The following is a 26,675-nucleotide window of genomic DNA, read 5'->3' as shown; positions in this document are numbered from 1 at the left end:
AAGATTAATTAAATGGTGTCGTATGTACAGTGTATTAAAGAAAAGGCATAGTATATGATTTTGAAATTATAATTTAGTGATATTGCTTGCGAAGTCACTGTTTAAAGCTTCGTTTGCATAGACTCGTGATAGTATTACCACTCATAACGCCATTGACAAACCAGCCCGACTGCTTTTTATTTCTGGTCCGGCCAGCGCAGCGACTTCTGGACGCCTGTGAAAAAGCTTCGCATTTTCACAATATTGACGATCGGCAACTTTTTACGTTCGTCTCCCCATTTTCGATCTGAACCCCGCTGGGGCTCGCACACCCCCAAATCTCCGTTAGTTTTATCATCATGCTAATTATTATGCATTACCATTACATATTATTAATTTTGCATAATAGCTACACTTGTTTTACTTTTGCTTTTATGCGTTAGGCACGACCGCTACTATATACAATATTTTAATGTTAAAATACAATTAAATTAATGATTGAAAATTATTTTAAGAATTGAACAATTTATTTGAAATTTTAAGCAGAATTTTACATTATAATAGATAAAATATAGAATTCTAATTCTATCAAAAATTTTTCTTTGTGATGACTATAAAGACACCCTGATGGTGATAGTGGTCGTGACTAAAAAATATTAGAGGTTCTGCTAGTCATAAGCTTTTAAAACCTCATTATATTTAAATGAACATATACCTATTTATAACTAAAATGTACATATATACAGTAATATGATGATAAAGACACAACGGTCATATATAATATAATAACTTATAATATTATGAATGTAACTGTGATCATAGCAAATAGGTGCATAAGTTGATTGATGCGAATGTGCGAAAAAATTTCGTTTGATTTTTTATGTAATTTTAATATTTCAATCACGTCCAATTTTCATAAAACATCAATATATCGGTTTTATTTAGCATATAAATTATTACCATGTCGTGCGCTTATGAATCGCAATAATCACATTTTTTTACTTGCTTCATGTATTTCTTAGTATGTGACAGCATACAGTGTATTCAAATAAAATCTATTATAATGACATATATATCACTGTACATTTCTTTGCGCAGTGATACGTTCCCTATAGCATATTTTAAAGGTATGATAAGTATTAATATAAATAGAAAGCAATGATAATAATGATAAAAAAAAAAAATAACAATTATATAAGTCCCACTATTGAAGGAATTATAATTTTTGCAGAAATGGTGTAATATTCTTGAATATTGTTATGTTTTATATTTTTTGTCATCATATAAAATTGATACGCTCCAATAGAATTTGTTAAAAGTTTTTTTCATGAATAAAACAATACTATGAGTACTGTATCTTTACATTTTACAAAGAGATAAAATAAGTTGCTTGAAACATATCTGCCTCATACCATTTTAACAGCATTATTCGTAAATAATAAACTGTGTATGTTTGTATATGTATATATAAATAAAATATCCATGTTTATAATATTACATATCTTCTTAATATGTTTCTACCTATAATTAATTTTTATAAATTAATGGAGAGAATTTAAATTTTAATTTTATTTAATATAATTTTTAAACATAATAAACCAAAATTATAATCTTTAGTAAATATTAAAGCTTATACATATATTCTATATTTTACACGAAAAAGAAATATATAAAAACATATAAATGCTAGTTGAATTAATTGATATTTTCATTTTTTTTTATAGATAATTCACAATTTTACATTTAGACACAAACACATTATATTAAAATCAAGTAAACTTGATTTCTAAATTTTTTGTACTGAAATATCTCTGATCAGGTGGTTATAACATAGGTCTTATAGCTGAACATGTTATCATCTTGAAGACAGTTACATTCAGTGTGCGTAGGAACATTCTATTGCTATAAATCATATTACTTCTATTGATAAATAAGTAATTATTTTTATATTAGTAGCCTTAATTCGTTTACATATTACTAAATCTTATGTACAATAGGTATACAGTAAACTGATTACAGAATACACGCGAACGTTTGTATATGTAATTAATTTCAACATTATACATGAGTTAATTTAAAATTTGATCTAATAATTTTATGGAAATAATATAATAAATTATTTAAATACTTTATATATCTTTAGTGAATAATAACAAAAGTACCTGAAAGCATTATATTATATTTTTAATTTATTTTGGTGGGGTCCTATTACATATCATTTAAAATCATGGTGAAAAAGTATTACAATATCTTATCAACAAATTATTAGACCAATTTTATAAATCTCTTATTATTTATTTTAATATAAATTTCGTTTATCGATAACAATGCAGTAATTATCCATTGTATATTATCTATACATTTATGTATGTTCATCAAATATTAAAAATTATACAACCCCACTTTTTTTGTATTCGATCGTGAATATTAATAAAAAATAGAGAAATTTTACATAAAATATACAAAAATTGTCTCGGATTAAAATTTTATTCATTTTCGACGCATACCGATGTAATATTGACTGGAATGCTTTTAAGGTACTATTAAGAATCGTGAACTAATGTTAGGATTATTTATAGAATTTAATACAATTATATATGTATGCTGATAATGTTCCTTATAAATTTGTAAATATATTAACTTATTCGATAATATTATTTTTCTATTGTAAATGACTAAAATCAATGAAATTTTAAATAAGTGCAAATTTTTAGAAAAGAATGAATATAGTTGTTTTTAAACATTTTGTAAGAAAACATAAAGGAACCAAATTTTATAGATAGTTTTTCTCTTTACTTGAAAAAACTATAGTTTTCTATAATAGTCGATACTATTTTACAAAACAGTAATAATGAGTTTCAATAACTTATTCACACTTGACTGATTCTAAAAAAATACAAGATAATGACTTTATAATTAACATAGCTATCTACTATTCGATATGTAGAAGTCCAAATATTCGTTATAACTCTAATTTTTTAAATAAAACTTAACTAATGACATTAATTTTCTTGTATAATTTAAGATTTTTGCAAATTCCATATCTAATCACAATTTTCATGTATTTTATTTTAAAAAAAAAGATGAGAATTTATATAAAAATTTAAACATATTGTGAACTTATGCATGCACATAAATACTATTATATTAACTGTTCAGCAATTATAGTAATTCTTTATATAATCAGATTGTAATGGCAGTATTAATAATCGGAGATTTACTACCGTTTATGTCAACAATGTATAATAAAGATTATGAAAGTACATGCTCCTGATTCTTGTGTATGTATTACTTAAGTACAAATAAATATATAAACATATGCAATTTTATGTGTATACTCCCTTTTGGCACTATTCAAATCTGCTAAAAAAAGGTCATTATCCTCTTGCTTGTTCTGTTAATGACTAGAAATTGTAAAGAATTGTCAGAATATTATTAGGCCTTTTTATGCACAATGTACATTCATTCCCATTTTTTTTACAATCTACGAGATGCCTATATTAACTGTGATATCTTTGATTAATGTGTGTTTATATTACTTGCATTGTGTGTCAATTTTTACATAAGCTATTTTATAACCAAACTGTATCACTTATAATGTTTATAAACGTTAGCTTATAGTTATATATGTGTGCATATAAAGTAATAAATGATCGTGCAGAACAAGTAAGAGGAAATTTTTATATTTCATAAAAAAACTTGTTAACTTCATCAAAATCTTAGCCTGAATAATTCTTGGTTGTTTAATGGGTGTTTAAAAGGTCTTTAATAGTCAATCTATTTGTTTATTCTTAAGATATTTAACTCAGGAAAAGTCATTTTGAGAGCAGATAAAGTACATGCATAACATTCCATTATTATTATTTATAATTTCTTATACTTTTTACAAATATGTCACTTGCATATAATATTATTAACTACACATTTACATTTTTTTTAAATTATTGCAAACTAAGTAAGCACTACATTTAATTACAATAATGTCTTCTCCTGAGTTAAAGAACAAGCAGAATAAACGCTTCTAAACTCCCACAATACTTCAAAGCATGTAACATTGAATATTGTAATATTTACCAGTCTTTAATATGACTAAATGAAAGATGCATTTAATTGCATTATACATTAATTCAGAATGTCAGTTATTCAACAAGTAAAGTTTTTTCAATTATTTAACTTATTAGAAATTTCTAATTCTTCTACCTAGCATTAAAGCGCAATAGAAATTGTATATAAAACAGAGCATTTCATTGTACTTACATATCTATGATTGAATTAATATTTGATATGATCAAAATAACTGATGCACGAAAAATTAATTCGTAAATAGGCAAGGATTTTACTATGAATGCAAGCAAATTAAGAAACATATTAGAAAAGAGCATATAATGCATCATTTTTTATTAAATAATTATTCATGAAACTTTTATTCATAATCTAAACAGAAAAATATTTTATACGTCAATAAAGAATTATTTAAAAATTAAGGTTCATTTTAAATTTAAGCAAATTATTTCATATTTGATGAAAGTCATGACAAAGTTGTCATTTAAACTTTAAACCAACATAGCCAAATTGACACATAACACATATTGTGCAACAATATTAGTAAATTCCTTGTGGCTTCCAACCGAACAATTCGATTGTATCTACCAGGTACTTTGTAATAAGATTTTTATATCAAGTTTTTACAATACACATGTAATGTAGCTTTAAAAGAATGCTTTTCACTGTCAAAATTTCTGTTTGTTTCTATTTTATTAATTTCAAAATAATAATTATGTAACTATCATTAATGAGAAATGCCAGTTCTTCTAATTCATGAGTTAAGAGTTGATGATTGAAAATGAAATTTACACTAACACTTGATTGTAATATAACATACAAACGACAGTCAGAGAAATATGTAGTATTATGTTTATTCACAAATAATGTAATTCATAAGTAATATAATTCTACATATTTTTTGCTTATCTATCTATTATGTCCAAAGTCAATAAAAATTGTACCCTATTATTAATATTAATAACTTTACTTTACTGGTACAATATTTGCGTGTTATTTCATAAAAGTCATTTAACATATTTCTGCATTAAAATTTTCCTCATGTTACAGATGCCATATCATGTACAATTTTATACAGCTGCTCTTCGGATAATTTGGAGATAAAAATGAAGTTTTTCATTGAACTTATTGATATAATTAATGAATTCATTTAATGTAAGCGTAAAAAATTGTTATAATTATATTATATTTGTATGTTAGTAAATTCATCGTTTTTATGAATAATTTCTGTAATTAAAAAAAAGTATTACAATATTTTTCTGTATTGCGTCTAAATAGTGAATATCTAATTGAGTTGCCTTCATAAAATATAACATTTTTTTTTGCAGAAAAATCAATTAATAAATCCAAAAATCAGCTTATAAACGAAAAACATTAAAAAACAATAGAACTAAGAATTAATTTGTTATTATATTTTTGCATATCTTAATATAAATTCATTAATATCTTGTAATATTTTATATAAATTCATGATTTCAAACATTTTTGTCCTCCAAATATCTCAGAGAGTATTAATGTTATATCTACAGCAATGAGTATAATCAAGCGCATCATAATACACACTCATTAACAACTTTAGTTTTGTTAAATTTTGATAAGCATCAAGAGATATTTGATTCCGATGCAGGGGTTACAAAAAATAAATTAGTAAAGCTATAAATACCCAAATAATTTTTTCAACTTACAACATATAAAAAAATTTTGTTTTATGATGCTCACAATATTTCATAATAGATATTTTATGAAATTATACATTTGATCAGTTATCCTCATTTTTATTCCAAGGTAATGATATATAGTACATTATGTAGTAAAAATCTTGTACTTGAATTCATTATCAAACTGAAAAGTGTTTATTAAGATATACAATGCAGTTCTGTTGCACCTGTACTGATATAATTTGTACACTAAATATAAAATCTGACTTTACAAATATATCCTGAATAATACCTTATAAACAATGTTTTATAGCGAACAATCAATTTAAATTAGTGGAATATTTGGCATTTAAATTCATAATTACTATAAACAGGTTTTTTAATGAATAAGTTGATCTATAAATAAAAATATATCAGAGTCAAGAATATATATCACGTTTAATATACTATATTATATACTAAAATAAATAATAATCTTTAAATATAGTCTATAGATTATAATAATATATCCATCTCCAAACTTCATATAAAATCTTTAAATCTCACATTTTGAATAAGTTATTTTTCAAAAGTAGATCAACTGGTGCAAAATGATTCATTTTTATAATATAATTGAAAGAAAGATTCCATTAATCTCTAAATGCAATTAATCTCTTTAGATTGCATCTAAAATATTTATTAAATAAATCTTGTAAATATCTGAATATACTTGCATAAATAATAACAGAAATGACTCTGATATATTTCTTTTAAGATGTCTTAAAAAGAAAAAAATCTTGCTTTATAAAATAGGTACAAATAACATTACAGAGTAAAGACAATGTTTGATTATACAGGCACAACTATGCATTTGCTTCAATGTACGTACCATTCTTCTATATGTACAAGCAACCAACAGTTTTGTTATTTCATATATTTCACGGATTTAAATGTAAAATGTATGCTGAAAATACTGTTAAATACATAATTATTCAGAATAAAACAATATATCCATTGTACAGACAGAAAGAAAAAATCATTTTCCATATATTTTGCAATGTAAATTCTAGTATATAATCAAGCTGCATGCAATAAAAAAATCATATTATAAAATCAGCACAGCCAAATTAGGTAAAAACTGTGGAAAAACTAACAATTCAAAAGCTATGAACTTCTATATATTCGTTTATCAATAATTCTTACTATAATAAATTATAAATTATAAATTATGATCTAAATCTATATTCTAGATTAAAAAGTTAAAAATCTAATAGATAAAAAAATAATATAATCATAAATTCTGATGATTAAAATGCTCATGCATTTGATGTTCTGGCATTTCTCACATATGTACATGAAAAAATTATGATACAGGAAATGGTTGTGCAATTTAACTAAAACTATAATACATATATACTAACTACATACTAGACTCCTTAGTGCTGATAGACTCGTTGGTATTATCAACGCGAATTAATGTAGATGAATTTAAAACAAGTGTCCTACTCAATGTAGCCACTCGCTCCATTACACACGAAGCCGAAAGACGGGCCTCGGCATCATGATCCCAACATTCCTCCATCGTATCACAAATTGATAAAAGTCCCTATGACAACATGTATTTAAGATAACGAATATATATAAAAGACAATATATTTTAATTTCTAAAGATATATATTAAAATCAACATACCGGATGTTTACGCCATGTTTCTAAAATAAGTGGCCTTTCTTTTTTGTGTACCACACTTTCTTGCATATCTTCTAATGTAGGATGAAGACCAACTTCATCTTCAAATGGTAATCTATATTCTCCAATTGGTCCCTGTATATAAATATATAAATATATAAATATATAAATATATTGTGTATTATTATATTTTTTTATACAAAACTATCTCTAGAATTGAATAAAAAATAATATCTTACATCTTGTACAGTACATCGTGAAGCTAACTCCCACAATACAAGTCCACATGCATACATATCAATTCGCAAAAATGAATCCCTTGTAAAATTGATTGCCCCTTCTAAAACCTCAGGAGCCATATACCTTCTTGTTCCAACCTATAATAATAACGATAATTAATAAAAATATATATATTATTTTTGTGTAGGAAACATAAACTATTTACCTGCCCATGTGTGTCACCACAAGGCTTTCCAGGATGGAATATTAATGCTAAGCCAAAATCGGCTATACAAGCATTCATATCTGCTTTGAGAAGCACATTCTTGGACTTGAAGTCTCTGTGGGCAACCGCTGGCTTATAGCCATCAACTTTATTAGCAGGTATCTCTTCATGCAAATGCATTAATCCCCTATTGTATATAAAAAAAAATAGATACCATATAAAGTAATTAATGATAATTATTACTAATAAATAATAATTACCGAGCCATAGATTCTGCAATTCTACACATTTCAGGCCATGTTACAACATTAGCTTTTAGATAGTCACATAAAGAACCTTTTTCATGGTATGCAGTTATTAACCAAAACTCTGCTTGCAAATTATCTCCTCTTCTCTCAACACCTATAAAACGCAATATATCCTCGTGATCCATATGTGCAAGTCTAAATATTTCTTGTTCCGTTTGCCAAGATTGTTTATCTTGTATAGGAAAAACTTTTACAGCTACAATTTCATTTTTCAGCTGTGCTTTCCAAACAGCTCCAAATCGTCCTCGAGCCTTAATTTCGAGAAGTTGAATTGGGCGTAATCCTAAATTAGGAGATGGCTGAGGTAAAGGTAATGGTTCTAACGTTGGCACCTAATAGTAAAAAAAATTCCTATAGTATTTATTAATTATGACTTTGTTATGTTTATGATATATTTTCATATAAAATAAATAAGATAGGCATACGTTATTTAGAACTATCTTAATAAGTTAATAGTATATATATAAACTAGAATTTTTTTCTACTTCATACTAACCTCATTAAAGTATCCCAATTTTTTACGATTATAGCACCAATACAAAAGGGGTAAAATTAGTATAAGGAAGAAAATAGGAATTGATATGGATAAAACAAGTGTCATTACTTTTTGTTCAGTATTTGGAACCGGTTCGTACTCTGAAAATATTTCATTATTAAGTTCCATATTTGATAAAATAAAAAGACAATGTATTAGATTTTCATCACAAAATTTTTTACCATGAACAACTGGAGGAGGTTGAGTAGGTTGTGGATCCCACGTAAAATTTTGGTTGCACATATTACCATCGCAACAACAGAAAAACAATTTCTTTTGCCTATCTGCATTTTCTTCAACACATTTTGGTTTGTCATAACATTCTTTACTATCTAAGAAACAACCCTACAATAATATATAATATAATATTAAATGTTACATTAAAACAAAAATATATATAAAACAGTTCATGCAAGCAAACCTTCAATTTAATTATAGATTTTTTGGTTACACTGTCAATATGCCACAGCACATAACAATGATTACGTTTATCTGGGTCATGTGGACCACATTCCTCTTTTCCTGAACAACCTTGTTGACTTTCTGTGCACATAGTTTCATTATAAAATTCACAAAATTTAGAACCCTTAACATCATGTCCTAATGCAACTCCTGTAATAAATATTTAACTTTAAAGAAGATATTTGTATATAAAAATATTTATATACTGATGATATATATGTTTAAAAACTCTTATAAAGCAAATATTATAATACAAACAAACGTTTTATATTATTTTCTTTCAATGTATATAACTAATAACGTTAAAAGCTTCACGATTAAGATTTAATCAAATAATCGTATATATATATCGTATATAATATAAATGCTGAACTATAACAACCTTTATAATAAAGTTTGATAATAATTAATATTTTATAATGTACATATTAATGTAAAACTATGTAATTTGTTGTATTTTTATTATCATAGAAGAATATAACTGAAATAATTGTTTGTATTTACATATCAGGTATGATATTTAACAGAAGTAATACAATACTTAAGAAAAGTAATATATCAATATAAAAATGAATGCTTTTACCAAAAAAACGACATAATCTTCTAAATGTCTCAAGTTAAAATTTTAATTAAAATAATAACTACAAGTGTTGGAAATGGTACAATGGTCAATTACCTAATAATCCTAGGAAAAGGTATGGCAGTATCGTCACATATGCGGACATCGTGAATGGATCGTAAAAGCATACCAGTAATTTTGAGTCTATTAGCTATTAAGCAAATTGTAGTAATTCATCCACCGACACATCTCTCTTCCTCCCCCTCCCACCTTTATATCGAAACGCGCACAGCATGAATTCATGTCATTTTCACTATTAAATCATTCCTATTCTCGTAACTTTTAGAAAAGAAAAAGGAATAAAACTATCCTAGAGTTCTTGTTTGATTCCGTAAACATATACACGTCTCGCGCAAAATTTTCCAATACAATTAAAATAAGATTCTCATCTCGTATTATTACAAAAATACACGGCGGACGCACAGAGCAGATTGACTATGAACCATAAACTATGTGATCAGACAGTAATAGCAATCGCGATCGGTGTTGTCAGAAAACATGTCTATTACATTTCATCCCTTTTACTTTATAAGCAATTCTTGATTGGACATTGACAAAAGCCAACGTGACAACAAAAATTACTAAAATATCTTTTAATTTGGTAATAAATGTATGGAAACTTCCTTTAGTCTACATCATATAAAATTTCCGTAACAGTACAGTAAAATTTTGACCAATTCCGTTGCTCAATTTGACTACCGTAACAATTACAGTAGCGGTCGAAAAATTCTACATGTTGAATTTCTATTGCCACAATAGCCAATTAGATTGCGAAGTTGTCTGACGCGCGATAAACGAAGTATCTATAAAATATTGAATATATAAGTCTATCTCATCCAAAGATAATATAATGAAAAATTTATTTATACCACAATTTATAAATTTACTTTTAAAATTTACAATATATTTCCCAAATATTTCGTATAATTTATTCTTGTAACCTATACCGCAACAAACGAAGTCAAATCCTCCGTAATAACGTTGCCGTGGCAATACTACGTTACAAAACGTAACACAGAAGTCTGCAGGACTCCTACGTTACGGTAACAGTTACTGTTATGAAAAGTGTATGTGATCAATATTAGACGTTGCAAATTAAAAACTAAGATCTCTTGTTTTTCGACAATATAACAACGCAATAAAAAAGAAAAAGATATAATTCTTAATACCGACACGTTTAGGGTTAAAAGTTTGTACTTTAGATGACCTACTTTTAAGACCTACTTTCGATGAATCCACTAAACGGATCTATAACAAAATATTCTATAAGAATATTCTATTGGTTATAGCAATAAGCAATAGCAATTCACTTGCGCTATAAATATTTTCTAGTAAATAGAGGGCGTAACATTCGAAGTACTGCATGAACTATATATCAAATTATATAAGAGGACTTTAGACTTATGATATATGTGTTCTGCATTATCGACATTGTGTACATAAGTCCCTTATGATCCAGTATTTTGTAACGGCTTGTACATTTATATTATTAATCTGCTGTCATCATATAAGACCAGCTGTTAATAATAAAACTTTCGAGATTAATTACTAGGTATCGCTTCGATCACCACGAATTTCGGATCATTGTCCTATTATAAGATTTTTTCATTTTATCACTTTTATAATATAATGAAATATAATTTTTTCGAGTAAAAGGAGAAAGTGAGATAAAAAACCATTACTAATTTATAACGGTTATAATTTATAACAGTTTGAAGAAAAGTAGATTGAGCCAAAACACCATCTATGATCAGCTGTAATCAAGGATTTGACATATGTAGGAAGCGGTGGAAAACAATTCTTTGTAATATATAAAAGGTTTTAAGGTTAATTCAAGTGTAACACTGTGATAAAACATTCATAAATAATTTTGAGAGAAATCTATAATTATAATATAACGACTTTGATCGTAACCAGGTTTAAGCATAAAAAACGAAGAAGTTTAAATGTTAAGCAGTTATGGCAACGCCCGTCACTGATAAGAAACCGCGAGTGATTGTTTTAGGAGGTAAGCATAATTGATTTTTTTTAATAACAGAATTGACATTAGAAATAGAATAAATAAAAACATTTTCTCGTTATCACAGGATGCGGTTTCATTGGGCGTAATCTCGTGGAATATTTACTGAATAATGATTTGGTATCGTACCTACGTGTTGTAGATAAAGTGCCTCCACAAACTGCCTGGTTAAATTCAAAACATGCGAAAATTTTTGAAAATCCTTTACTTGAATTTAAAAGCGCTAATTTAATAAATGCAGGTAATAAAAGGATTATTGGTATTACCTGCGTATTAAATTAAATAGAATTGAATTCGTGTATCAGTATATATGCACATTTCATCTCTTTGTAGCATCCTGTCAGAATGCATTTGCTTCTGACAAACCGATTGATTATGTTTTTAATTGCGCTGGAGAAACAAAATGCGGTCAAACAGATCCCGTTTATAAAGAAGGAATTTACAAATTAAGTATTAATTGTGCTCAACAAGCTGCCAAAATTAAAGCAAATCATTTTGTTGAAATATGTTCGGGCAATTTGAGTTCTTCTGAAAAAGTAATATAAATTATTCTATCGTTTCATCGAATTAATCATATTTCAAAATAAATATGCATTTATGATTAATTGATTACAATGATGTAAAGGTACCGTGTATAGAAGAAGAAAATGGAGATCCATGGACATTTGTTGCAAAATATAAATTACAAGTGGAACATGATCTGAAGAACATACCAAATTTAAAATATACTATTCTTAGACCAGCAATAGTATATGGACCTGGTGATAGAAATGGCTTAGGTATTAAAAATATATTTCAAAGGAATATCTTCATTTTTAACTCTATACTCTGATAAATGATATAATGTCTTGAATTGTATGGTTTTATATTACAAATAATATTCTATATATTACAATGGAATAAGTATCATCCATCTATATTTATATTGTTCAGCATCAAGGCTAGTAGTTGGAGCGGTCTATAAACATTTAGGAGAAATGATGAAATTACTTTGGGGACCAGATCTTCGTATGAATACAGTCCATGTAAGAGATATGGCTCGAGCTATTTGGCATGTAGCAAACAGATCTGATACAATAGGACAAATATATAATGTTGTTGATGAAGGAAATTCCACTCAAGGCTCCATAAGTGCTATCGTTTCAGAATTATTTAATATCAACCACGATTATTGGGGTACTACACTATCTACTCTGGCTAAAGTATGAGAAGGATTTTAAAATTATTCTTAGTATGTTCTTATCTATACTTATATATATTGGGTGTTCTTCAATAAGTATTTTTATTACTTGCCCTAAATAAAAGTGCTATTATCTAAATAATATTTTTAATATTCCATATTACCCATATTTCCATAATAAAAGATAATTTATTTTTGTTTTAGACTGATATGAGTTCTGTAGTCGAAGAAGTAAATGACAAACATATGGGTCCTTGGGCCGATGCATGTAATAAAGATGGAGTGGAGAATAGTCCTTTGTCTCCATACATAGACCAAGAACTCCTTTATAACAAACATTTATATTTAAAATCTGGGAAGCTATCTCTTAATACAGGTTTTACGTATCTATATCCTAAACTCACAAAAGAATCACTTAAAGAGGTAAAGTAATGTGGATATAAATATTAATGAAGATATATAGAGAAAGAGAAAGATATATAATGAATTTCTTCAATGTACCTTAATTAATTTTTCAGGTCCTTGATGATTATGTAGCCATGAAGATATTTCCACATTCCTTAGTACTTTAACTCTTATCAATAATAATTTTTTATACAGAATATTTGAATGCTTATAATAACTTACACATACATAGAAACGTCTCACCTTGTGCCTAGTGATCTACGCAAATACGAAAGTTACATACTTTAGTATACACTGAATACTTATATATAACCACATTTTACACATTTAATAATACATTAGGTGAATTTATAGAATTTCAAGATAAAAGATCATGATTTCATAGATGGGCTTATTTGCCAATGTGATAAAGTAGAGATTAATGTACTTAATTTTATTATAATTAAAATGCAGGTTAATTTGTTATTCTATTAATTACGAGTTTGATTGATAATTTTTTGATTGTCATTTTTAAAGTGCAGAAATTGCCTAAATTAAAACAAATATTGAGGATGTGTTTACATAGTAACATAAAATAATTTAATACTATCTAAATCTCCTCAATTAAAGATAAAATATAAATTATTTTGATAATTAATTTTAATTAATATATACTTGGCCAAATATGTTTTTTATATACAACAATTTGAAAATATATAAATGATATTGATAATTGTTAGAGATACGCAATTTTTTTTTAATTATTGTGTTCAACTGTATCTTCCAAGTGCTGTGAGCGAACCTGAAAATCATTCTATTCCAAATAATTATCACTATATTTTATAGTACTTAATATGTCATACATAAGGGAACGTATTAAGCCAAGTACAAACAACGTGATTAAGGTAGAAGATTTTATTCTTATGATATTAATCCTTATAAAAATCGCTAGATATATATAGTAAAAGCCTAATGTTTGCATAAGGTGAATGCATAAAATGATGTAAATCTATGTTAGTACTAAATACCACAAATATAATAGCATTTCTTTTTTAAAACTGTTGTTAAGAAATATACAGCGAGCATTTTGATAATAAAGTTATTCAATTTATCAATTTCTGTGTTTTTACTTATATTTTAAATATAATTCATTTTAGGTAGAGGTAATATATAAAGGAAAGAAACTGCATTTTTCTATCTTAATTTTATTCAATTTTCACTTACAACAAGATGCTGTATTCAGAAAGTTCAACAGTATTCTTAGATATTTTGTTTATCATTTTAATTTTAATACTTTAAACAATAAGGTTATAATTTTATATAGTTAATTATATGTAATATATTAAAATATATACTTTTAATATTTTTCAGAAATAATATATGTACAATTATGACTACAAGTATGTACACAGCAAGTGCGTTCTACAAAACGCCATAATCTTTATAATATAATCCTCTAGATATTAATAAAATATAATAAAGAGTAGTGTGTGAAAATAAATTATTAATATTTACTTGATACACAATAATTGCTACATATAACAATATATAATACCAATCAACATAATTACAGGTTCTTTTCTCATATAAAATAAGTAATGTCTGAATTACATTTAATCATTGAACATGAAGATATATTTTTTCGAGGTAAAATGCATAAGTCTAAATTATCGTGTCTAGTAGGTACAGACATTAAGTTAAAATTAAGTAATGTAAGTCACTCTGCAGAGCGATAACTGAGGAGGTATATATGTCTGACTAGAGTCGCCGCACGATAGTATTAATACTTCAACAGTATATGGCCAACACTATTAATCAGTTATTACTGGTGCTTATTGCAAAATAAATGGAATATAAATTATCTTGCTTATTTCATATTAAAGCTAGGAGATTCTTGTGGCTAGTTTCCAAGTTAAGTTTAAAATAAATATTAATAATAATATTATCAGAAGAACAGAACATTCATATTTTAAAATATATCATGTTGCATATATAAAAAATATATTATAAAAATTATAATTACAAAAACACAGCTTAAGAATTTTGAATTTATTAGTAATTGTTTAAATAATGAACTAAACGTGAAAACTAGATTAATAATTATAGTGTTATTGACTCAAATCATCGGTAAGTCTTACTGTATGTGATTTACAGTGAACTATAGTAAAGAATGAAGACTAATAATGTGATATATACTACAATATGTACGTATCTCATGTTTCTACCTTAGAAAAGTAGCTTGTTTTTTTCATGTTAATTATTATTTTATATCTGAATAATGTTATTTTCATTTGTAATCGATATTATCTTCACACAATAGCACGGCGACCCTATATATGATTGTTACAATTTTAAACTTATCACATCATTTAATTACTTAATATTTACCATTCAAATGAAAATACCAGTGCTAGTCTTTTAATATATTAAAATTACATTCATGTTTTTTTACTTTCTTTTATAAAGAAAGAAAAAAGACTTTACAGTGGGATATAAACAGAATCAAAACATAAATATCATAAATGGAATGCTATAAATTATGACATACTCCAAATTTTTATAAAAAATGCTTCTTAATCGAAAATGATGTAAAAAAGTTCAAAAATATTTTTATTTGTAAAATCAATCTTTTTTCCTTCGATAATTCAAATTTATCTTTATACGTGTATTTTATTTATTTATTAACATTTTTAGTAAATGATTTTGTTATTTAGAAGCCAAACACTGATACAATCTTAAACATATATCTATATATATATATATACATATATATATATATATAGATTATTGTATTATGTAACATCTGCATTGTAAAGTGTGCTAAATATGAAAAGTTAATGTACAGGTAATTCCCATTTTATGGATTTATGTTTTATAAATTCTTTACTTCAAGAATTTTTTTAAAATACTATAATATAAAACAGAAATCTTTTTTCATTTAACATTATCAAGCTTTTCAATGGAAAAACTTAATTGTTAGGAACAGAACTCATTCTCACTTTACAAATTTTCACTTTACTAAAAAAGAAATCAATTACAAAATAATTCGTAAAGCCGAGAACTACCTGTATATTTTATAAAGTATGTTATATATAAAAAAAACATACAATAAACGAAATTCATAGAGATAATGATGAGCTGTCTTTGATAATACTACACATACATTTGATGATGTATAGTTCAATAAATTATACAACTGCCTTTTCTTAAAACAAATTTTGTAACAAGTATTTAACAAATGTGGAAGTACAATACTATACAGAAATAACATAAGGTATAACAGATATAATGGATGTAATACCAAATAGAAGAAAAACTTATATAAAATCACAAAACAAACATCAGAATGTGTAATATGTTGCAGAACATAAACTATTGCAATTATTGTTTGATGATATATGAACTTAATAATGTATATGAAATATAAAATTTATATAATATTAAGATATATGCAATGAGTTCTATGCATCTTGCCTAAATAAAGCTATCATTCTTAGAATGTTATTGAATATTCTCAAATAATTAAAAAGAATGTTTTTATGAAAGATATATATGCTATGATAATACATAAATAATATTATTGTACATTTAAATCAAAATGTAGGACTGTCTCAAAAATGTTCTTATATTCTACAAAAAAGTCTAGAATAATAGCAATTTTCTTAACATAAAATGGGAACATTTTAAACATTAAAAAATTCTCTTTCGTTTATAGAAGCATAGATATTTTCTATATGATAAAGATGCAGTTGAAGTTCTAATACGCATAGGTCCAATATAATTCTATCTTTACTTGATTTAATTATGTGCTCATGGCAACTACATTATTGCATGGTTCAGTGTAATATGATTTTGTGAAATATCACTGAATGTTAAAAGTAATAAATAACAGATAGTGGAGGTACAGTAACAACACTGACATGTCTATGTCTCACTCTAAAAGATACACCTTATTCTATCAGGTACTGTAATGGGTTTTCTGTCATGGTAACATGCACCAGTCTGGAATACATATACTTGTAAATTTTTCCTTTGTCTATTGTATGATACACAGAACTTTTACTGTTTATAAGTCAATTATTCTTAAAATAAATACATTTAATCATTGATGTACTCATTTAGTCATATATACAGACAAAAGTACATAAAAATGTATCTGAATTTGTATTGTAAATGAAACTTACTTTTTATTTAGAAAAGTAATGTATATTATAATATCACTGATACACGTTAAAAATTATTCTAGCTTTTGTTTGAGTGAATTTGTTTATGATAAAAATAATAGAAGTATATGATAAAAGTGCAATAATAATAAAATAATATTCATTACCTACAAAGATAATAAATATATTTTTGAAAATTTACTTTATAAGTTAATATTTCGACAAATAAAAAATATAATAATCAGTTAAAACAATTTACATGATTTTCATATAGTTAAAAATATAGTATAAAAATAATTAAAAGTGTAAGAATCATTTACAATTGTCTAATTATTTAAATTGTTATTATGGAGAATCTTTTAAAGATATTGGAGACATAAAGAATGTTCATGATTAGGATCTATTATATAATTGTTCTGTGTATCTAAGTTAATGTATAAGTTCTTTTGTAATACTCATTTTATTTTACAATATTAAACTTGCCTTTTTACATTCAGAGGATTTCTGAAACTTTGAAATATATCAAAATAAGAAAATCTACAGTTAATATTAAAGATTTGTAAAAATTACTTGATTCTACTGATGTGAATTCTATATAATCTTTTGTAATGTGAAGCATTTAATTTATTATTTAATTTGTTGATGTCATTTGTTTTATCTTCTTATTTCATTTGAATAGCGAATTTTCAACTTATAAACCATAACTTTATAATTATTATCTATATACTCATGAAACTAAAGTAAAAAAATTATATCTACTAACTTTGACACATGTATAGTATCAAATTATATATCTACTTTCAGTTCCTAATGCTAAGAAATTTGTATCATATTTTTTTATGTTTAACTATATGAAAAAATAAAATCATGGAATGGCTAGTATAATCATCATTAAAAGAGAAATAAATTGTTAGTTTTTCAGCCAATTATAAAATTGTATAGGCTTTGCACACTTAGACATTTAATGTATTTATGGACTCATACTCAATGCATTATTATTCCATATATAGTTTTTTTTATCTATTTAAATTTAATATTTTTGCAAAAAAATTTGATACCACATTGCTGAATGGTATTTATTAGCCGTAGTTTGTTTATCATAATGTGTGCATAGCATATTTTTTATTAGTTGTCCTATGTTAGGTATTCCAATGTCATATGTTACATTGTACATACACTCAAAGTCCATACTATCATATTCTGACTTAAGGAACGATTTCCAAAATATTCGTATAAACATTTTTTCATTTTTACATGTTAAAAATAATTTGTGAAAACAAGTACATTTCTATCATTAATTATGCAAACTATGGATACCTAGGAATTAATATCCATGATGTAACGTTGACTGTAACTAAACATATTCAGGTATCCATATATATATCTAAAATCGAAAACTTTATTACAAAGATCTCATTATTTAATTTGTATGTAAAATAATTTATAAGAATTTTTCAAATTTTAATCAGAAATGTAAATAAGAAAACCTGAATTTTTAACAAGTTTACTTTTGTCTGTAATACTAATGTTATTATTCAAAAATTTAATTGAGTACTATTTTTCGAATATGATATCTTCTTTTGACAGAATCATATGATATATGTCATATAAATCTTATGGAACTGTATTAACTTTTATTTCTTAACTTATGTTCCTCTCTACTTTTTTATAAGCTTTGACTTTTCTTGCTTCCATAATATCTGATTCTACTCATTTGCAACAACTTCGTAACAGGCTTTTTAAATTAACATCATATTCCTACCTGCTGTATTCCAATTCATGAAAATGCGAACAGCCAAGATTAGTCATTAGCGTATTCATCCATTTGGTCCAAGTACTGGAATAGATGTACAGATAACGTTTTCTGATGATATATCATTATCCGGACACCCTGAATTATTGTTTAGGCTGCCATTGTTACTGTCTAAAGTACAATTGACCATAGTGAACTGTGTATCATCCAAATCTTGATTCTCTTCTTCATTTTTTCTTAAAACGGTACTATCACGCCTTTTGTACTGTAATTATATTAAAAGAAAAAAAATTCACAATACAAAAAAGTAATACATTTATTAAATTTAAAAGAAACTTGTAGTCCATATTGTTTTTATACCTGAGAGTTTTCCGCAAGACAAATATCCTTTGATTCTCCATTTACATCCCAAGGTGATAGTAATGGTTCCTTTACACAAGGTTCCACAACACCATTGGAATGCCCTCCCTAAATCAAATTATTGAATATATTACACGAAAGAAAATTATCTCTAAATATATATTAAAATTGAATTACTTTGGTATCTGAATATGGATTTGTTGTAACTGGTGAAGATGGACAAAGGCCAGCAAGTTCAACTTCATTAGAAGTAACTGTAACATTCATTTGCTGATTCACAGGAGCTGTAGATTCGATACAACAACCGTTTCCATTTCGCACCAAAATACGTCCTTTTAGAGGTTGAGCACCATCTCTTAAAGATCTAGAACTCTCGCATTTATTTCGACAATAAATGCTACATAAGCAAATGGTTATGAATACTATACTTATGCTTACACCCAATATTATACCTATTTAAACAAACAAATATGTTATTATGCATATAAAAATAAAAAATTTTGCTTAAAAGATCATACTTTGATAAAAATAATAACTACCTAAACTTTGATCAGGTTTAATATTTTGAGGTGGCTTTTGTTCATCTGATGATGAAAGAATATTATTTGTAGTGCCACCAGTGATAATAATTATAGGATCGGATGGTTTACCATAACCTGCTTTTGTAGCTGCTTGTACAATTACAAAGTACCGTTTTCCTGGAACTAAACCTGGAAGTGTAGTTGATGTTTTATTTCCAGGAACTGTGACATTTCCCCAAGAGCCAGTAGAGTTCATTAAATTCATGGTATATGCAACAAAATAATTTTGTATCACTCCATTTATGCTACTTGGTTCTTTCCATGCAATACGAACTTTAGTGTTATTGCCCAAAAACCATTGAATATCCTCAACTTTTCCAGGAACTAAAATAATCGTAAAATAAGTCAATATGCTATAATTTTCATGTAATTATCATTATAGATAATATTACCATCTTCATTAGTATAACATTCAACAGATTCACTGTAAACGTTACTTTGATTATTTTCATATCGTATCATCCTCACTTTAAACTGATACAAAGTAAATGGCTTTAACTTATCAACAGTCATCTTGGTATCATCTCTGGAAGACGTATTATTATCATTAATTTAAAAAATTTTAAGTACAAGTACATTATATAATCCGATATAATAAACTCAAATAGATTTATATATACAATGTAATGCATTTGGATGCTTCAACACTTTCAATATGAACTGCATGATAGCAAAGTTCAAAGGAATGTACACTATGCACTTCAGTTACTGTCCATGTCACATGTATCGAGGTAGATGAAACAGGAATAGCCTCTAAAGCCATGAATACATTACCTTAATAAGAAAATATAAGATAAAAATCGTGAATTCATTTAAAAAAACAAGAAATTGAATTACTTACTGGAACCAGAATGAGTAATATCAATGATCTTTGTTAAACAATCTCTTACTTCGCCAGAATTTACCATACAAAGACCCACAGTGTATGAACAATTCCTTTCTAAGAGATAAAAAATGATAATATAAATGTTATTACATATAATCAATTCTCCATATTAAAACCAAAAGTAACTTTTGCTTTTTTCTAATTCTTTTTTTCTATTTTCTAATTCTTACCAAGATTAGTTAAAGTATACTCTGTAGCATTTCGGGGCATAACAGCAGTTAATAATTTGTATCCATCTGAATTTTCACAGTAAATTTGCCAAGAATCAAAATCTGGCTCGACTTTATTATTTTCTCTCAAATCTATTTTCCAGATGACCTAAACAAGAAAATCATAAATAAAGTAGGATTCCAGTTCCTATTAAAACATTTACTTATTTTTATATCATTTTCTCACTTTAATTATTGAAATCTTGAAACTTAATAATTGCATGTCTACAAAATCTCTAATGTTAAATTCATTAGAATCTAGAGGAGGCATTGCTATAGTGCTCCAATTTAATTGCATTTCATTCAAATTAGGCCATCCCTGTTTTGTTCTTGCTAATATTCGTATATCATATTTAGCTCCTGGTATTAAATCTACAAAATATTAATTTTATTAATCAAGTACTTATAATAATTTAAAAAATTTAGATTTAATGAAACTTTATTATTGTTAATCTTAAAAACATACCAGAAAGTATATAATGTTCAGTGGTGGCAGGTAAAAATAGTACTCTAGATGATGGATGTTGATGAAGTCTCCACTGTAATTTATATTCTACCACAATACCACGAGATTCCCTTTTTGTTAAAGACTCCCATGATACATTTAACTTTGTACTACTAATAACATTCATACTTATTTTCGGTGTGGTTTTAGGAACTAATTAAAATAATTAATCTTACTTTAGTCTATGGTACATAGTTTTAGTTACTATAATTTATCAAATTACATATTTATTTTATTACCAAAAAAATAAATAGTAATATTTTTTAAATATGCATACCACTTGGAGCTGTAGAACACAAGATGGTGGCAGACTGATCACTAGCGCCATATATGTTCCATACTCGTACGTAAAAAGAATAATTTGTAAATGGTTCTAGAAGTTTTGTTACTTCTACAGATGTGGAATTGCCTGGCTCAGGAGGAGAAACTTCTTCTTTACCACCTTCTTTTTAACAAAAATGATATATAATATAACTTACAAGCTCTTATTGATAGAATTCTAAAATTTTTAATTTATTACAACTTTTGATTTAAATATATATTTCATTATAAAACTTACCAACAGGGCTATAATGGACGGTATAAGCTGTAATACTGGTATACGGTAGAGACTTTGGTGGTTCCCATGAAATAAAAATTCTAACTGGGGACACAGCATGACATTTTAAAGAGGTAGGTGCAGCAGGACTATTACGAGATGAGTTTACTTGAAGCCGACCAGCAGCCCATATTTCTCCTGCTGAATTTACAGCTACACATTGATACAGACCAGAATCTGATGGAACTGTTGCCGATATTGCCAATTCCATTTTGTTGAATTCTTTGATATAAGTTGTTCGACGTCCTATAATTTACAATATTATTTTTTATGTTGTATAAATATTTAAAGAACTTTGTTACAATAATAATACTTTAATATTTTTACCATTGACTGTAATATTTAGAGAATCCTTTAGCCAATAAATTTGTGGTACAGGTAAACCCTGCGCCTGACATTCAAATCTTGCAGTTCTTCCATTTGGACAAACTTGATTCATAGGAGTTTTCAAGAATGATGGAGGTACCAATATATTTACAGTTATATTCTATAACAATTTAAATAATAAATTTGATAAATATCAAAAAATAATTATATACATATAAATATATAGCTTCATACATACCTGAATTTCCAAATCATTTGTAATTGAATTTCTTGAAGAACAAAGATAGATACCAGCATCAGAAATGCTTACATTTTTTAATTCTAGTATAGCAATGCCAGTAGTAGAATTAACAAGAATGCGAGGTTGTGGAACATTGCTGTTACCTTGAAATGAGTAACTTGATGTAATGGCAGTATTTATGATTTCTAGAAAATGATAAAAACTTTTATAATTACATACCTGCAAAGCGAGGTATGAAAGTCCATGTTATAAGAGGCAATGGATAACCAGATGCAGCACATGCTAGATTAAGGCTTGATCCATTAAGTAGCCAATGATTATATGACATTTGTGGAAATAAAGATGATGATTTATATGATTTTTCACCCTTTGATCTAGCAATAACAGTCAGTTTTGCCTCTATACTTTTTTTGGTTTTCTTTAGGAATTCATTAGTCACTACACATCTGAAATAAAAAAACGAAAAATATCTTAATACCATTATAATATATGAGCAATAACAGTATTTATACTACTATTGCTCATATAGTAGTATTTATAAGTTTTATTATTATTTTAAACCTATAAGAACCAGCATCTGATAATTGTGTTGTACTTATATACAGAACACCTGGTGATACCATTGAATATCTGCAATATCAAAGATTTTCATGAATATATATTCAAAATATTAATAATTATTTTAGTTTCCATGTATTAAGTATTACTAACTTTGAATTATTAAGACTAAGCTGAACCGATTCTCCATTATGTTCCCATGTAACATTAGGTGGAAAGGGAACACTATTTATAATACAAGACAATCTTACTACTTCACCTTCTTGGACAGTTATATTCTCTGGTGATTCTTTAAATACATGGGCAAGTTCTATAATATCAAAATGTACAAATATTAAGTTTTTTTATCTAAAGAACCAATAATATATAGTATAATTATTATTATAGCCAACTTACCTGCTATTTCAATGAATGTTGGCGATGATCGCAGTAGTCCTCCAAAATCAGTGCGTGTTATACAGCGATATTCATCTTTAATATGATTCTTAATATTAATAAGGCTGGTATTTTCTTTTTCTTTGAACTTTTGTGACTTTTGGAAATTCTGTTTCTGCAAAGAATAATTTTTTATACAAATTACATTTGTTGCTCCTTATTTTAATTAATATCTTATATCTAAATTTATAAATACCTTAATGAAAAGAAGAGATCCATTACGTTGTAAATTGCATCGGGTAGAACCACATGGTGGTACTGGTTTTCCATTATGTAACCAGGAAATATTTTGATTCGTACCAGCTATACAATTAAGTGTTATCGCTTTTTTACCCAATATTACATGTCCACTAGGTTGTATTTCTATTGTTGTAGCAGAACCTTTTGTTGAATCTGCATCAGAACCATCCGATTTAGATACATTTCTATTATTTATACCTGTTCCAATACCTTTGACACCTGTAAAATATAATTAATCATTTTTTAATCTATTTTAATATTAAAAAAATGTTTAATTTAAATAAAGAAAATTTTTTATTTAATATAAATCCAAAACAATAAAATAATATTTTCAATTATCCAAAAGTTTAACGAAAAAAAAAATAATACGTGGGTGAAATAAAATAAATAAAAAAAAGAAAGCAAAGTGTGTAATTCGAAGAACATGACACACGATTACAAGTATTTCCGCAATTTATGAATTGCCATGCGACATCGATGAGTGTAAACAAACAGAGCTGATGGCAACAGTAAAAGACGCACCTGCAGCACAAGCGGGCTTTAGTACTTCTGTAAACAAGATACTAAGTAAAAATACTCGCGCCGCCATATATTCACGCTCATTGGCACCGGTTTCACTGACAAATCTTAGCCGAAACACGCCGTCGTATAGCGAGACTCTTCAGAAAAAATCTTCGCTGCATGTTTGACATCGTAAGAAGGAGTGTTTTTGGCCGGGCCTGCTTTTTGAGCAGCTACTTAAGAAATTCTTTTGACTTCATAAATGCTTGTCTTTTCACATGATTAACAAAAATATGTTATTCATCGCGTCGTTGTTAAAAAAATGAAACCGGCGATAGTCAATTAGTTTGACTGCACGTTTGTCGTCGTAAATGCAACCACACCAGTAACGCCTGCCTTCGTTTTGCGTTAGCACGCGATTCGTTCGTCCCTTGCCATCTTTCTCGGCTCCCTCCCACCCAGAATCCAAGCGCCGAAGAAAATGATTCAAAATTCTTCACCACGACAAGTACGACAGCGTCATCGTGTGGCCAATAGTAGAAAATAAACCAAAGTCATACTATCTCATTCTCTTGGATTTGATCATATTATAGAAATCGGGTCAAATAGAGCGGTTTTATATCCTCCAATCAAAGACCTTGACGTATATAGAGCACACGTTGATTGGTACATTTTAAATATTGATTAATCTAATACAATCTAATTGCAGAATCAATTTGATACAGTATTTCTATTATAATTATTAAATATATGTTCCTAATCTTGCCTGATTTTTAGAGATGAAAATGTGATTTATACGTGTAACTATTTGTATCTATCTTATTGTATAATCGTTACAAGATTGCACAATTGAGTTGTCTTGATATTTACATTTGGAGCGCAATGAAGGTGGTTAAATTACGTAGTTAACGACGTAGTCACTTGGATCGCTGTAATCGAAAAATGTTATTGCGTTTCAAAATATTTTCAAAAATTGCTTGCAAGAGAAGCAACTGATTTATTTGTTGAAAACCATTTTTTCCAATAACATTTATGATTTTTTAAGAATAGAACGTATTGAAGTTCTTAACTGTAAAAATGTTTAGAACAATATAAATTTAAAATATAAGCAAGATAAGTCTAAAAAATGTAAGATTTGTGTACATAGTCTTTCTTTCAACAATAATATTACAAACAAAAAGATATCTCTTAAAGCAAAAGATATCTCTTAAAACAACAGGAAAAGAGAAATTTCAATAAAAAAAATATACACAGATATAATCATCTAATAACCAGTTTCTTATTTTCTTTAATAATTGTAAATTGTACACATTCACTTTTCATTTATTTATAGAAATAACTTAAAAATTAGTCTATTTATTTATTATTTTTCATAATTATTCATTTATAATATACATAATATTTTCATAAGTGAAATTAATTAGCTGGTTAGGTTACATATGCATATCAATCAAAAGTATTGACATATTTACGTAATTAGTAAAAAAATCTTGCATTTAATATAATTTCGTGAGAATCGTGAATAGGTCGTGAAAGTATACGGTAAAGGTATCGATTGTTAGTCGAAGAAGATTCAACGAAGACGAAAATGTAACGACCGAATGGTCAATACCGATCTGAAGTGCTGATTTCTTAGATTCAAATCTACACCCACCACATGGATAGGGGTACGTTACGATTTGCGTCGATGAAATTCAGAAGGTTTTCCGATTTGCTGAGAGGAGGAGTAAATCAGTGATGGGGATGATTCGGGCGGTGGAGATGGTGGGGAAAGGGTGGGGTGAGGTAGAAGGGGGATATCCGCAATTCAGTTCGCGAAGCGGCGTAACGTGAAGAGGAACTAGTGTTCCGCCTTCGATATCGTTACGTCGCTGTTAATTTCTCTCTTCGTATTCCAGTGTCTCAGTCCGTTGTATTCGTGTGACAACTGAAAAAACCCGAAGGATATAGATCCTCTTCACAAAAGAAGATCAAATATTACAAATGGAAGAAAAAAAC

At 26.9% G+C, this 26,675-nt stretch overlaps 4 protein-coding genes across 12 annotated transcripts in view; 2 read left to right on the top strand and 2 right to left on the bottom strand.

Moving 5' to 3' along the window:
- Positions 1-185: 185 nt before the first annotated feature.
- put (activin A receptor type 2 punt) lies at positions 186-10,206 on the bottom strand. The gene is made up of 9 exons (XM_035861326.2): positions 9,794-10,206; positions 9,077-9,267; positions 8,838-9,000; positions 8,617-8,756; positions 8,073-8,452; positions 7,813-7,999; positions 7,607-7,744; positions 7,371-7,502; positions 186-7,284 (listed from the first exon to the last, which is right to left on the bottom strand). The coding sequence occupies exons 1-9, from the start codon at positions 9,840-9,842 to the stop codon at positions 7,099-7,101; spliced, it is 1,566 nt and encodes a 521-aa protein (XP_035717219.1). The 5' UTR covers positions 9,843-10,206; the 3' UTR covers positions 186-7,098.
- Positions 10,207-11,100: 894 nt separating this feature from the next.
- Positions 11,101-14,432, top strand: LOC118451512 (uncharacterized). 5 transcript variants are annotated; one of them, XM_085654963.1, is made up of 9 exons: positions 11,102-11,288; positions 11,448-11,562; positions 11,654-11,744; positions 11,824-11,997; positions 12,090-12,292; positions 12,382-12,535; positions 12,690-12,958; positions 13,141-13,359; positions 13,455-14,432. In XM_085654963.1, the coding sequence occupies exons 3-9, from the start codon at positions 11,696-11,698 to the stop codon at positions 13,506-13,508; spliced, it is 1,122 nt and encodes a 373-aa protein (XP_085511089.1). In that variant the 5' UTR covers positions 11,102-11,288; positions 11,448-11,562; positions 11,654-11,695; the 3' UTR covers positions 13,509-14,432. The 5 variants fall into 5 exon arrangements, with proteins under 5 accessions (XP_085511090.1, XP_085511089.1, XP_035744059.1 ...); XM_085654964.1 differs by having other exon boundaries at positions 11,101-11,554; XM_035888166.2 differs by having other exon boundaries at positions 11,102-11,562.
- Positions 14,433-14,716: 284 nt separating this feature from the next.
- Positions 14,717-25,139, bottom strand: LOC118451510 (protogenin). 3 transcript variants are annotated; one of them, XR_014983788.1, is made up of 21 exons: positions 24,699-25,139; positions 24,133-24,395; positions 23,898-24,051; positions 23,655-23,811; positions 23,505-23,573; positions 23,163-23,389; positions 22,941-23,086; positions 22,703-22,862; positions 22,337-22,621; positions 22,055-22,222; positions 21,739-21,930; positions 21,460-21,644; positions 21,234-21,381; positions 21,019-21,117; positions 20,798-20,951; positions 20,570-20,703; positions 20,136-20,501; positions 19,774-20,048; positions 19,597-19,704; positions 19,246-19,501; positions 14,717-17,322 (listed from the first exon to the last, which is right to left on the bottom strand). XR_014983788.1 is itself a non-coding variant. In XM_035888158.2 (20 exons), exons 1-20 carry the CDS (start codon positions 24,763-24,765, stop codon positions 19,301-19,303), a joined length of 3,558 nt encoding a protein of 1,185 aa, XP_035744051.2. In that variant the 5' UTR covers positions 24,766-25,139; the 3' UTR covers positions 18,880-19,300. The 3 variants fall into 3 exon arrangements, 1 of the variants encoding a protein (XP_035744051.2); XR_014983789.1 differs by lacking the exon at positions 14,717-17,322 and adding an exon at positions 18,003-18,867; XM_035888158.2 differs by lacking the exon at positions 14,717-17,322 and having other exon boundaries at positions 18,880-19,501.
- Positions 25,140-26,476: 1,337 nt separating this feature from the next.
- orb (polyadenylation element binding protein orb) overlaps positions 26,477-26,675 on the top strand; it is a 9,007-nt gene continuing 8,808 nt past the window's right edge. For 2 of the 3 annotated variants that reach the window (XM_035888163.2, XM_035888160.2), the window contains exon 1: positions 26,477-26,675. This exon is cut by the window's right edge and continues 22 nt beyond it. The gene's annotated coding sequence lies outside the window, so the exon portion shown is untranslated. The other variant, XM_035888164.2, reaches the window with a different exon arrangement.

Source organism: Vespa mandarinia, chromosome 2 (assembly GCF_050613455.1).
Source record: "Vespa mandarinia isolate Hongniang chromosome 2, ASM5061345v1, whole genome shotgun sequence".
Lineage (NCBI taxonomy): Eukaryota > Metazoa > Arthropoda > Insecta > Hymenoptera > Vespidae > Vespa > Vespa mandarinia.
Note: the sequence above shows the minus strand (reverse complement) of the source record. Positions and strands in the feature narration are given on the sequence as shown.

Bases quoted from the DNA above. Each gene is read 5' to 3' on its own strand.
- put (XM_035861326.2), bottom strand. From the start codon at position 9,842: ATGTCCGCATATGTGACGATACTGCCATACCTTTTCCTAGGATTATTA. The intron at 8,453-8,616 runs GTTAGTATGAAG...TTTTACTATTAG, and splicing joins AATTGGGATACTTTAATGAG to GTGCCAACGTTAGAACCATT. The intron at 7,285-7,370 runs GTATGTTGATTT...ATGTTGTCATAG, and splicing joins AAACATGGCGTAAACATCCG to GGACTTTTATCAATTTGTGA.
- LOC118451512 (XM_085654964.1), top strand. From the start codon at position 11,696: ATGGCAACGCCCGTCACTGATAAGAAACCGCGAGTGATTGTTTTAGGA. The intron at 11,745-11,823 runs GTAAGCATAATT...TCGTTATCACAG, and splicing joins GCGAGTGATTGTTTTAGGAG to GATGCGGTTTCATTGGGCGT. The intron at 12,293-12,381 runs GTAATATAAATT...AATGATGTAAAG, and splicing joins ATTTGAGTTCTTCTGAAAAA to GTACCGTGTATAGAAGAAGA.
- LOC118451510 (XM_035888158.2), bottom strand. From the start codon at position 24,765: ATGGCGGCGCGAGTATTTTTACTTAGTATCTTGTTTACAGAAGTACTA. The intron at 21,931-22,054 runs GTATGCATATTT...TATTTTAATTAG, and splicing joins GTGTTCTACAGCTCCAAGTG to TTCCTAAAACCACACCGAAA. The intron at 19,502-19,596 runs GTATAAAAACAA...ATATAATTACAG, and splicing joins GTCTTGCGGAAAACTCTCAG to TACAAAAGGCGTGATAGTAC.